Raw genomic sequence first — 13,993 nt, forward strand, 5'->3', positions numbered from 1 at the left:
AAAGTGCAAAACAAGGACTTCTCATTTTGCAAGAACAAATTTCTCCAGAAGTTAAAAAAAATAAATCCAAAACCAAATAGTAACAAGTCTCAAAAAATTACACAAACCAGTCTCTCCCCACATCACCTTAGGAATTTAAGATGATCAGTGAAACACCTACATTGTAGTTTTATAATTATTGGATTACATAAGAAGTGTATCCAGCCACGTACCATCTGACACAGATAAAGATGAACAAATGCTGTAAGCACTGTCAAATTAGATCTCTATACATATAGATGCGTAGGACAGAAGAATGTTATTTTTTGTCCTTGCCAGTGGTTGAGGGTCTTTTATTCTTTCTGAAACATGTATATTAATTGTAATTATCCATTCAAAAACAGTTCAGACAACAGACTGAAGGATAAACTTCTTTTCTCCACTGTTTTAACCCTACAGTTCTAACCGATTTCCAAAAAAAGAGTACATCAAATTATGTAACAAAAATGAGGAACAGGATAGAAGGTCTCTACTCAGGTCTTGAACTCATCCTGCCCAAATCAGGTTGGATGTGGAAGACAGTGTCTCTGACAGACTGCAAGGTGACAGCTTACCACCATAGGATGGAAATATATTCACAAGTACTGGTCAGTAAAGAGTTTCTTTTCAGGTCTCAGTGGCAAGTTCAGGTTTCATTTGTACAAATTTTGTCTCTTCCTGAATTTACCAAGGTCCTTCAAGTTTGTTTGCTAGCAAACATGTGTATAAATAAAGCTTTCTTGTGCATTAACCCAATGCCAACATGGACTTTTAAAAGGCTTAAATATTATGCCCAGGCTAATACCATTCATCTAGAATATATATGGAAAAGAAAAATGGGCAGGAAAAAAAATTACCACCAAGAGTTATTCTGCCAGGGGAATAAGAAGGTCTTCATTCTGATTTGGTTTTCAATCTAAGAGATTGGATTGAAACGCCACATAAATCAATGTAGTTAGAGCAAAAACCTGGAAGAACAGGCATCCTTGCAGCTGCTGGCAACAGCAGTGTTCTTGAAGGCCTTTTTCTATTGATTTTTTTTTTTTAACTTTTTGCTACAAACAGATTCATGACTTGAAAAGACAAGTGTTATTCAGGACATATAAGAGACAAGATCATAGAGCATATACTTTTTACATTAAGTTAAACCATTTTCAAAAGGCAAAAAAATTAATTCATAACAAGTTTTGCTTAGAAAAATCTGTTCGCCCTTAGGCTCTATAGACAATAGAGTCAGCTCCTGATTCACATTCTCTTGGAGCCTCTCTTTCTTCATTGGCTCTAGAGGAAGGTTCAGGAAAACAATCTGCACAGGCTGACCATAGCTGTCGATGCCTACATTATAAATAGGATATTCACAATAATTGGCAGCCACGTGTTGCTCAGAAAAGTAGTAATTTCCACAATCTTTGATAAGCTAAAGCTAAGAAATATACTTTGAATAGGCTGTTGATACAAAGACTGATGTTACATAGAGACATTAAAAAAAAAACAAAAAAAAAAACAAAAAAAGCAGGCACAAAATATGTGAACTCAAGGTCAAAAGTCAAAAGTAGATTTCCTAAGACAGGCAGCATCATGGCTGAGCTTTCAAAGCATCCTAAGGGAGGCAGGCTCTCAACTCACATGCCTCTGACTACTCTGAAAATCTCAAATCACGTATCTTTACTCTGAGATACTGGCCTGGCTGCCGTTTTACAGCACTACAAATATTCACTCTCCATGCTTACTGCTTTCCTAAACAGAAACACCAGTCTAAAAATACTCCTAGTATGCATCAGAAGATATAGTCCTCCCACCATCCGGGTTATCCCACACGCAAAACCACCACCAGAACAAGGGCTGCAAAAAACAATAAGCAGAAATACACCTACTTACATCAAAACATTTCAGACTGAAAACAGGAAAACAGATAAGATACAGAGGCTGAAAGTGACAGGAGGCAAATTTTCATCAAGGGCAGAGCTTCCTGAAGGCTAATAATAATAATAAAAAAACTATTTGCAAAAAAAGAAAAAAAGAAAAGAAAAAAAATGAATTCCATGAGACTCTTGCATGAGTTAGGTCTGAGAAATAGCCTGCCCTCCCTTACCAACCAGCAGGAGGTGATCCGCTGCTGCAAGGCTTCTGCTAGGTATTTCATTAGTCAAACTAGTTATTATCCAGGGGAGGACCACTGATTGTAAGTGGACAGAATGAAAGTGGTCCTCATTCCAGTCCACTTGAGCATTTGAAATTAGATTTAGCCTAAGCAGCATAGGAAAGAAGTTCCTAGCTTCCCCAAAGCCTACGATCTGTGCCCCAAAGCAAGGCTGCATATCTGCAAGCTCTGTGTCGCCAGCGGAAGCTCTCACCAGGTTACAGATTGGTACAGTGGAGTAGGATTTCCCCTCAAGATACCAGAACGCATAAAGACACAGCTAAAACGTCACTCTGGAGTGCTGAATTCACAGCAGTAATTCCAACAGATGCTCATGACTCAGAGCTGCCATCAGAACCTCACTATCAAGCAGGCACTTACATGAAAAGCTATGTACATGTGCTATTTTCAGTGGAAGAAATACAATTAGTACAAAAATTCCAGGAGAAGACCATCAAGAAAATATATCATGAATTCATGGATTACAGATGTAGAGACATGGTGACTTCTTCCCCTATACCAATCAAAAAAGCAATAGCGTGTCATGCTCAAATTTTGGCAATGGCTTTAAAAAGCTATAAAAAGTTAACCACTGATCTTTTGGTAAAGCACATGCTTATTTACTTAACTGTAACTTTAGATAAACTAAGTTGACATGCATCGGACAAAGATTACAGAAGGAATAAAGGAATAAACCTCAATCACATAAATAAACCCGTAGTAGTTTACTTTTTTCCTGGAATCTCTAAACTTAGAATTTAACCCTACTGACAAAGGCAATTACAACAAGTTAACCCAAGAGCTGCACATAAAGACACAGAGAAGATGCAGGCTAAACAGAAGAGCGGGGGGGGGGACAAAAAAAAAGGTCTAAAGTGGTATGTTCCGGCCCCAACAACAGGTAAGTGGTTCAGTTAGAAAGTCACAAATGAAACAAATGGAGCTACTCTATATATTTCAGATAGAAGTGTGGTTATTTCAGCTGAACAGAAAGTCTGTTTCAGCACAGAAATAGTATCTTTTGAAAATACTGGGATCTTGTCACTTCCTTGATACTTATTCACATTTCTGAATGAATTTGGTAAATACAGATTCTCTTATCCCACTTGCTTCATTCTTGAGATTTTTTGTCTTGAGGGTCTGTCAGCCTTCAAATATTATTCTCATTCTTTAATCATGTGTCCTGGCACAATCCTCACTCCCTTCAGTATTCCTCACCGTCCTCCGGGAAATTTGCCAGTTTTTGTCATCTGCCCCCATTCTCCTTCGGGAACACTAAAGCAAGGAATTAATTTCATTCCTTCCCCAAGCAATGCCTATCTCCTCTGTTAACAGATACCCTTGGCATCTCTCATCCATTCAATACACAAAGTGATATGGTTCCTTAAGTGATTCTATAGTGCTTAGAGTTCAAAAAAATATATCCTGTTGAGAAATACTCCTTTCATATCTGCATGTGCTTGTTTTACCAGCTTGCAAAAGAATTGTGCTAGAAGATGGAGTGCTAATATTTCCATTTTGTATATGCCCTTATTACCCTACTTTATTTTTGCCGCTTTCCACACTTGTTTAGTATGTACTGTTATACGTATAGGCACGAATGCATCACTGAGGGAACTAACGGCAGTCAGAGAGGGTAGATCACTTATTCAAACTTGGATGTTTTGATCAAATGTATACATATATGTTATTTCTTTTATTCATTTTTCCAGCTACTACTTTGCCCAACACCTTATCTGCTGAATTCTTCCAGAATGAACCCTTAAGAAGCGTCTTGTGACCCTCAATCACTGGAAAAAAAAAATCCAAATTTCAAAGTCTGCTTTTTCCTGCATGTGAATTTCCCACTAAACAATATTTCTTTCCCTAAAGAGAGGGACTTCTTCAGTCAGCTTCCTTCAGAGTCTGTGCTCAGTCCTGTATTCAAAAATAAATGGAAACCTTACCTTTGGCCCACCCTGGGATGAAAAACATTCTCCGCGTCATGCCTCCTGGCTTCTTACTGCCAGGAACAGTGGAAGTTGCACCACAGCACTTCCACAAACGTATAGCCCATTTCAATATATTCTCACTGATCACTGGGCAGGATTAAGCAGCTTGCAATATAACGTTACTAGTGTCTAGACTAGAAAGTACTTGTTGTGGTTACCTCTGACTTCCTCAGTCAAACACCTTCCGCTTCTTGAGTTACAGACTCGCCGCAGCAGAGGCTGCATTGCAACTACCACCGTAAGTCAGGTGCAGAACAAGCCAAAATGGTTCATAAGATGCCCTTGGATTTGTTTACCTAGGAAGTCCCTTATTTTCCCAAAGAGACAATCAAAGCTGGCTAAAGGATACAGGTCCATGACATTTTGCAAGGTTACTGCGTGACATGAAAGAAACAAAACTGCCGAAAACGAACATTAGATAAAAACATTTAGCTTCCCTAAACCGCGCACTCCGCACGCGGGTTGCTCACCAGCCGAGCACCCGCAGGGCGACGCAGACAGGTGACGGCCAAGCCGTGGACGAGCCTTTTATTTCTCCCGCTCCCAGCAGGAAGGAGCGGTCGTCCAGCCTGACCGACGAGGTTACGGGCACCGGTTCCAGCACTGCCGTTATCGCTAACGGGAGCGCACACAACCGCGCATCCCCGCGGCCCGCAGCAGGCGAGCAGCGGCTCCGAGGCCCCCGCGCCGGGTCCCGCGTCCCCGCGCTCCCGCCCAGCGCCGGGCCCGGGCGCGGCGGCCAGGTCACCCCCCGGCGGCGGCGGACGAGCCGGGGGCGGCCAGGTGCGCCCGGGAGCCCCGAGCGGGGCGCTGGAGGCAGGTGGCCCCGCGGGACGCGCCGCTGTCCCGGGGGGTCGTCGCCGGGCAGCTCCCCAGAGGAGCCAGGAGTTGGGGGAGCGCGAGGCCACGCGCTCCGTGAGGGCAGCCAGCCCCCCGCAGCCCGCGCCCTCGGGCCTCGCACAGCGGCAGCCAAACCGGGCGTTAGCGACTGAACGGAAGCAGGAGCTCGGCCCCGAGCGGGAGAAGGGAACCGGCGGAACGTCTCCGCGAAGGGCCGGGCCGGGCCGAGCCACCCCCCGACCCCAACCCCGACCGCCGCCGCTCTCACCTGACTGGCCTTGTGAAACTGCTTCTTCAGCCCCGCCACCGACATGCTTGCCCCGCGGTGGCGCCGCCGCCCTGCGCGGGGCCGGGGCCGAGGCGGCGGCGGCGGCGGTGGGGCCGGAGCCGAGGCGCGGCCGAGGCGGCGGCGCGGCGGCGGGGCCGAGCGGGCGGCAGGTCCCCGGCTCCGCAGCCGGCCCGGCCTCCCGCGGCGGCGCCCGCACCGACAGCCGCGGCGCCCCGCGCGCATGGAAACATCGCGTCCCCAGCGCGCCCAGCCGCCGCCGCCTCATTGGCCGCCGCCGAGGCACATGCAAATGACGGGACGGCGGCCGCCTGCCCATTGGCCGCTGGCGGCGGCTATGCAAATGAGAGCTGGGAGCCGCCCACGGCACAGTGTTGCATAGAGACGGCGGGGCGGGGGGCGCCGCGCCCTCGGGGAGGCGCCGCCGCCGGCAGCGCCGGGGCCCGGCCGGGCCGGGGCATCGCATCGCCCGAGCACCGCGAGGCCTGCTCGTGTCGGCCTCCCGCCTCCTCCGAGCGGCCCTGCTTTCATACGGTCCGCATCCTCTCCTGACAGCTCTCTCCTGCAGCATCCCGCGTCGCGCTCGTTCCTCTCAATGCCTGTTATTGTCCGCTATTGTTAAATTGTAGCTTTTAACGTGCGTAAGCCCTTGCAGTGGTCCCAGACGTGACCGCCCGGGGCCGCGCGTCGGAACAAGCCCCCTCGCAGGCCGCCTCGGTAAGGCGCTTCTGCCGCTCGAGGCGCAGGAAGGCAGCCGCCCGCCGATCGCCGCCGCACAGAGGCAGAGGCACTGGAAAGAGCCGCGGTGGAAGGGCCGTTTGGTTGTTTGCTGATTGTACGCTTAATTGTGACTGTGTATCAGTAGTGTACCAATATATATGTGCATATACCCCCCCCACACACACATATATATAAAAGACGTGGTTATGCCTACACTGGTGAAGCACTTCCAGCCTATGCTCAAGCCTGGGGCAGACACGCTGCATGATACGCTGCTGGCTCCTGGCCACGCGATCACGTGGGAGTCACGGTTCAGCTCGGAGCTGTGCAGGGACCAGCGAAGGCGTCCACAAATAACCTTTGCAGGTTATAGTACGGCCCTCTGCCTTACTCACTGTTGTTTGCTGTGTTTTCATTAAAAGGGTTAGGAGAGAATGGCATTTCCAGAGCGTGTTGGAGTTACTTTAGTTATTTATAATAGCAATTAAGTCACCAGCAAAAAGCACCAGAGCTTTCAAAGTAATTGCTGTGTTATAAATTGGGAGAAAGGAAACACTGTCCCACCCTTAAGAAACAATTACAGACCACTGTGAACCAACGTGTAACAACAGAGGTCCGCAAAGCATCCCGGAGCGAAGCAGCTCCTGCGGGCTGGGCCGTTCCTCCGCAAAGGTCCCTCTGTGCCCGACAGGAGAGAAAGCGAGGGGGGCAGCGCTGGGGGACGTCTGCTCGGGAGACGAGCACTAAGGAAAAGCCCTTTGAGCTTTCTGGACTGAGTAATGGTTGGAAGAGGTCCGCAGTCACGGAGCTATTGGATGCCACCTGTGAACAGGGAAAGAGTATATTCAGCTCCCTTTCACGTTAACAAGGACTACACTACGGGCACCTGATTTCAGCCCCAATTTCTCCTCCTGACTGAAACAGTCAGCAAGATGTTAACTGCCTAGGTCAAATCAGATGTGTCTTAAATTAGTGAAGCATTTGTACAGACCACAGGTGACAGAAATGAAATGACCTAAGTTTTGAAAGAGCTGGAGATGCTGAGAAGAGAGAAAATGATGCCTACAGCAAGAAACTGGAGTTCTCTAGAAGATACTAAGGCAACCTCTGACTGTTATGTTAAACTGGGGAGAGAAGAAAGCTTTGGCTAGTCTTGAGCTTTATAAGAGGGGTGAACTGCAGCAAAGAAGGAAGGAGTTTAAAAAAGTGTCACTGGGAAGAGAAATCAAAGGATTGTGGAGTCACTGTGGCTACTAGCTGTAAAATTGGATTAGATAAAGAATGTGGGCAAGGCAATACTACTTTTTTTTTTTTTTTATCCTTTTTGCAATCTAAGGGAAGTGGTTATGTTGTCTCTGCTCAAGTGATATAAGAATTTGCAAATGGGAAATATCTCTTGGGAATCCAGCTTCATAGCCTAAAGGCTAGATGATACAGACAAGGTGAAAACTTTGTGAGCCAACTTGGATGATCCAAGGGCTAATGATTTAGGGGAGACACCCTGAAAAAGACTCTGGGGTATTCAGTTCTGATACAAGCAAAAGTTATAGGTTGTAACCAGTAATATGTACTGCCTAAGGATTATCTAAGAACTTTATAATTACAGACCTGATTATTATGGAAAAAGGGATTGTGATTTGCTGGATGATATTCCTTAAATATTAGAAAAGTGACTAGTCAGTCTCTAAAATGAGAGAAATCAGAAATAGTGCAAAAACTAAGGGAAGTGATTCAGTTAAATGCTGACATGATGGAAAAAAACCTTTCTATTATAAAGAAGAACTCTTTTAAGTAGAAGACAGGCTACAGCCTAAAAGGGCCCAGTGAAAAATCCTTCACTTTGGGAAAGAGAGGGGTCTTCAAGGGCAAAGTTCTAGATGTCTGGATGTTTAAACAACAATTACAATCTCACTACTCAAAAACTTGAAAGTGCATGAGAAAGACACTGGCTCCAACACAGAGTTATTGAATCAGATGTGCTAAAAAGGATGGTGAACTTTGTACAAATTGAGAACTCCTAGTTGAGCTCAGATCAAGGCAGTGACTAGAAAATAGGCACCTGCTAAATAATATGAAAGAACTGGGCTTAAATTTTGGACCTGTGAAATTCAAGCAAGAAACACAGATATCTGGATAAATGGATAGTTTCATAATTCATTTGGATTTCAGTGTCACTAATATTGTGTTTAAAAAAAAATAAAAAAAAAAATCCAGTCTATGGAAATTGCCCTACCTCTAAGAGCTGAAGCAGCCATATGAAGTATTAGGTTTTCAGCAGAAGGAAAACCAGTAATTTTAAAAATCTGACCCAGAGACAACTAAGCTGTTGAAATTGCTTGGAATCTGAAGCCAAATGCCTCCATGTTTGCTTGACTGTTTCTTTTAAAAAAAAAAAAAAAAATCTGATAGTGAAATGTGAACTGGGGCTTTGGTAGTTATTGCTACGAAAGAAAACATCAAAAAGGGAGGAAAGGTGAGTCTGTGAAGAGGTCCTGTTGGAACTGATTCTGGGCCATCCTGAGTACCAAAGGAAAGCACTTTATTTATTTTTATTTAAACCTTAAGAAATAAATAAAACTCTTGTTTTGCATACAATGATATGATGCATCAGCTCACCCTGCAGTAGCTTTATACATGTAGTACTGGAATACTAGATTTCCTGGTTAAGAATTGGAAGGAGACATTGGATGTGCTCATCTGATGCAGGACAAGAATAATTATAGGTTGAATCAGACTATTAGTTACCGAGTTACTGTTTCCTGAGACCAAACTCATCGAGAGAAACCTATGAGGAACCAGTCTTCTTCTGTAGTTGTATCATATTAGCAGCTCCACAATATAAAACAAATAGAAACAATAGAAAAATAAATAGAATTTATTTTGAATTTATTATTGAGTTCTTTAGATATTGAAGTAGTCTCATTTCCCACGCTTGATCTTCAAAATACTGGCACAGGAGAAGGAGAGCAAAAAAAAAAAAAAAAGACTAACAGCAAAAAAAAAACCATATATTTCCAAAGGCCTCTGTGGTTTTCAGCATGAAAAAAATAATTTGCCATGTCAGAGAGAACATCCAGAATGCTCTCAGCCTCTTGAACAGGAGGGAAAGGATGAAAGGTTAGACAAACAAAACTGAGCAAGGCTTTCATGTATACACATCGTGGCCACTTACAGTCTATAAGAACAGTACCTATTGATGACAGTGCATATTACTTGATTAGATTTTCATGTTAGCTGTCAAAACTGTGGCCATAGGTTGTGGTTTTTTGTCACAAGAAAATAATACATTTGAAAATTAGTGCTTAGAAATATTCCAAAAAGATGACCCTAATCTAGGAAGAGTGTGCCATTTGAAAGAACAGTGGGCAGATACTCTGGAAGGCAGGGAATCCTATGAACAATAAATAAAATAATAATAATAATAAAAAGCTTCTGGTTCTAGCAGAAAAGCTTGGCTTCTAATGCTTGCACATGATGGAGAAGAGACAGAAAGTGATGGGTACAGGTATCAGTTGGAGGTTCTGGATATTCTGTAAGTTTTAGAGCTGTTGCCTGCCTTGGTACTGTCAAGAATCTAGCTAATCCCCTGCAAGATTCAGGCAAGCTGTAGAAAAAAGCAGTGCTTGCATTGCAAAGATGGATTCCCCCAAGGCTGAGGGTCCCCACTGAACAGTAACAAGTGGGGCACTAGCAGAGGTTACTGGCATGCTTGGGCCATGGCACAAGATAGAGGCTGACTTTCACAAAGCGACATGAAGCTTACCTGACTCAAAGGGCTGTGACAGGATCTGGAGCTTTGGTCAATGAACTTTTCATTAAATTACAAATTCCAGTCTATGTTAGTGCTCCCTGAACTTGCACATGACAGAGACAACATAAAATCTCTTGTATGAAATACCTAAGAAGATGGGATTACAAGCATTTGGACCAAGTAGAACTTGAAATAAATAAATAAATAAATTTCTGCTAGAATGAGAGCTTGCAGAAGGCTTTAAAAATAAAGCAGGTTGTGTGAAGTGCTCTTCTAAAAAGGTGGGAGTTCATCTAGTCCCACAATTTGAGAAAGAAGAAAGGAATCCTAAACCAAATTGACACTGATAGTCCTGTATATGACTACTATAGATATACTGACCCAAGTAGATGAAGTAATGTATAACATAGTATTCTAGGGTAAAACCCAAGGGGCTTCAGTATTGGATGTAATTGGTCCCAAATACCTCTTTGGTGGGTTGTCCTGAAACAGTAAGATTGGAAGCTGAAGCTGGGAAAATTATGACAACAGCAAACTCCCCCAATAACAAAATGGAAAGAGAATGCCTCTGCTAAAAAATGCCAGAGAGGCAGTAAAGACACTTCATGAGCATGTTCTAGCACCATTTCAAGATACTTAGATAAAGCAAACATTAAAAAAAAAAGGGGAGGGGGAAGGTGATATGAAAATATGCTCATGCACAGGACCAGGCTAACACTATGGTTTTGCTTCTAGACCATACACGAGCAGCTCTGTACAGCACAGCACTCGCTGTGCAGATGTGCTAGCTCAGGTATTTCTGACGCAGCTTTGCATTGCAGCATACATTTCCTAAGAAAGGGAAAAGAACTGACAGTCTTTTCTACACAGCCAGCACTGGCCAGAACTTGGAAAGCTTCCTGTCCCACAAGGACGTTGCTGGCAGTTAGAGCAGCAGTATGTGACCCTGGGGCCGGTAGACACTCTGGCTAACCTACTCCATTTGTTTAGGATGCTTATGTTTGCTCTCCAAATCTTCTAACTCAGTGTAGCTAGTGAATTACTTTTGGCATATGTGTTTGTTCTTTTCAAGCAGACTTTCCATCTGTGCTGCTTTACCATTATCGAGACCTTTGCTTCTCCTCTTGTCTCCTTCCTGTGTTTGTGTTCCATGTGCTTCTCCATGATCCTGTGGATATTTCTATCCTCACTTATTTTCCTACCTGCCTGGCCCTTCTTCTCCAAGGACCAACAACAGAACAAAAGCATGTTAGGTCTTATGCCACAAATTGATAAATATGGTTCTACTTACATGTTTCTTTTTAAAAGGGATATAAACAATTTAGATGAACTTAAGACAAAATTTAGACATAGGTATTTTTAAAGTTACATATGGGCATACTATAAGTGGGTACTATAATTTTGTAATGTACTCAACAACCTCCTCTTCCGCTGTATGCTGCTGCTCTTACACGCTACAATTCTAATCTTGCAAATTATACTATATAGATGAACTCCTGGTAAGCTCCTATATGGAGATCTTGTAATTTTTATGTGTCTATACTGTTTCTGGTAGCAGTAAAAAATTTAAAATTGTTACCCTTAATATATATCTATATCTAATATATATCTATACCCTTAATATATATCTGTGAGCACTGAGTGCTCACAGACCACTGTAGACTGTTTAACAAAAATGAGTTACATGTGTAAATTAGCATAAATAAGTGAATGCCCAAGCTGACTCCAGACTGGAGACAAATCTGGAGATAGTAATTAGGGTATTAGTGCTTATCCTGGCTTCCCAAGGCATTCTTATTTCCTCTGTGCTTGAGAACTCTAACCTGCTGAAATTTCCCATCGAGAAAAAAATGGAAGATGTTTTTTGTTTAGGTAGGTCTGCTTTCCTAAACTGAAATATTTCAGTTTGCTGACCCAACTGGAAAAAAACATTTCAGCCTCAAAGCTCACCGTTTTCAGGCAGCAGCTTCTACTTCACGCAAGGGCCTGCTTTGGCTGCTCGAGTCCCCCCGGCGGGCAGCGTTCCCTGCGGGGACTACATCTCCCATGATGCACCCCTGGCCGTCCGCCTACCAAGTTCCCCCGTGGTTGGCCAGAGGGGAGCTTGTTGCATTGTGGGAGATGTAGTCTAGCCGGTGAGCCCGGCCGCAGGGCCGCGGTGGACCAGGGTGTCCCCGAAGTGGAACTTCATGGAAGTGCGGGCACGCAGCAAATCGGGTTTTGAAACTGACCCAGACCACCTTAAATTAACAAGGGAAAAAAAAATTATCTTGGAAAATTCCAAGAAGAAATATGTAGTCATTTATGAACTAATTTTTTTTAAACCTCTTTTTCTGGGAAAAATCTATTTTTACAACTTTTTTAGTTCAAGACAAAAACGAATCCTGGTCTATCAGAAATAACCACAAAAGGAACATCTTTCTTTTTGCTAACCTTTGTAGGGTAAATATGGTCCTTCTAAAAGAGTCAAGCAAAATAAGCTTAAAATGAGCAAATGAGATAAACAGCAGAAATGCCACTCAGACTTCAGAGAATTACACCTGACTTCTGCGCTGCTGTATCACAGGTGACAAAATTGTGGCTGCTTATTCTCTGCACACAGATGCCTGTGTTCATCAGAAAACGGTAACGATCTCATTGTTAACCATTGCCACAGCCAGGGCAAGACTGCGGTGCAATGCAGAGCAGCTGGCAGACTAAGGTCAGGCTCCGGAAGGTGCAAAGATCTCACCTCCATGGCACAAATACTGCATCATCTATGCTGAGGGTTGTTTGGAAGCACAACGGTGTCGCACTGCAACATAAACTGGATCCCATTCACTGTTTGAAATCCCATTTAGAATTTCAGGTAACTGCTCTTCAGCTACAGAACAAAGCCTGAAGTATCATCTTAATGAGTGCTGGTTTTTAAAATGAAGAAAATAAACCTTTTTCAATGGAAAAAGGATACAGCGAAGAACAACATATGCTGCCTTGTCTTGCTTAGAGAATGCAATGCACAAGCTTCTAAATAATAATTTATTCAGCTTTATCAGGGAAAAGCATGTAATCAGCAAGAAATCTGAGTAAAGATCTGAAAGAACACACTTGTACTTTATGTAGAAAAGGAGACAAATAGTAAAATATTCAGTAGCTTCTCCATGTATAAATATATGCTCAATTCTATTTTAACTTGCTTCATATTACAAGACAGAGTCATATCAACTCTTGTGACACAATATCTTTATATAATACATGATGTGGACATTTCAAAGAATTTTACGGATGTTTAAAAGCAATCTGAATATCAGTAAGTATCTTGTAGCAAGTTCGTGAATATTCAGACATACCTAGTTTTAACAAAACTTTTACAGCATGGACATTGTTTTGGTTTCAGGGAAATTTAATAGGTCTTTTGGGACCTGCCATGTTTGAACATCTGGGAATCATCACATGTTGTCTGTTGATCAATGAGGCAACAGGAAAGGCATGATGTGTCACAGATGTTAAATATGGCAACACTCCATAGACCGACTGGATCACAAATGGGAATGATCAGACTTTTAAAAATCTGATTAAGATTCATTAACTGGATAAAATTCAATTAATTACTTTTCTTGAATTTCTTAACTGTTCTAATAATAGTGGGCATTATAGTGGTCAATGAAATATTGAAAGCTGGCTTATTTGGAGAAACAAAGTGCCATAACTGAAGACAAGGACTTTTTCTATCAAATACTTTACCCGAAGATGAATGCAACTTGCCAGGTTCCTGCTGTCTTGTTGTGAAGATTAATGTCTACTACTGGATAACTCTACTATTCCTTGTAAAACAAAGAAAACATAAATCAAATTTATTGCATTAATTTAAGCATTATGGTTAATTGAGTAACTGCCACTAAACTAAGAAACCTTTTACTCTTGCCTCATGTGCAAAGCGTAATAGGTATTAACTCCTTTAACTGTTAACCATGAATGCCACCTTCTGGACGTACACAGGAAGTGCCCTTTGACAGGGACAGGGAAAAATGCACCGCTTCATGCAGTAGTTACCAGACATCTATTTCAATTAAATATATGTTAAAAATGTGTGAAACATAGACATGTCTCCTGACAGACTTGCTAGCTTGCTCGCTGAAATTTAAAGGTGCTCAGATCTTTACTTTTGTAAAGAAATCGGGTAGTTTAAAAAAAAAATAAACACACCTGACACTGATTCTCTGTAGAAACAACCTGGAAAATGTTGTGTTTAAGGGTAGCAGCTGAAT

General features: G+C 43.0%; 1 protein-coding gene across 1 annotated transcript in view; it reads right to left on the bottom strand.

Annotated features, from left to right (window-relative positions):
- SH3GL3 (SH3 domain containing GRB2 like 3, endophilin A3) overlaps positions 1 to 5,345 on the bottom strand; it is a 51,999-nt gene extending 46,654 nt beyond the window's left edge. The window contains exon 1 of the mRNA XM_067305254.1: positions 5,258 to 5,345. Within this exon, the coding sequence (XP_067161355.1) occupies positions 5,258 to 5,302 (45 nt within the window). The 5' untranslated portion in view covers positions 5,303 to 5,345. The remainder of the gene's footprint in view (positions 1 to 5,257) is intronic.
- Positions 5,346 to 13,993: the final 8,648 nt, after the last annotated feature.

Source organism: Apteryx mantelli, chromosome 15 (genome assembly GCF_036417845.1).
Source record: "Apteryx mantelli isolate bAptMan1 chromosome 15, bAptMan1.hap1, whole genome shotgun sequence".
NCBI classification, from domain to species: Eukaryota; Metazoa; Chordata; class Aves; order Apterygiformes; family Apterygidae; genus Apteryx; species Apteryx mantelli.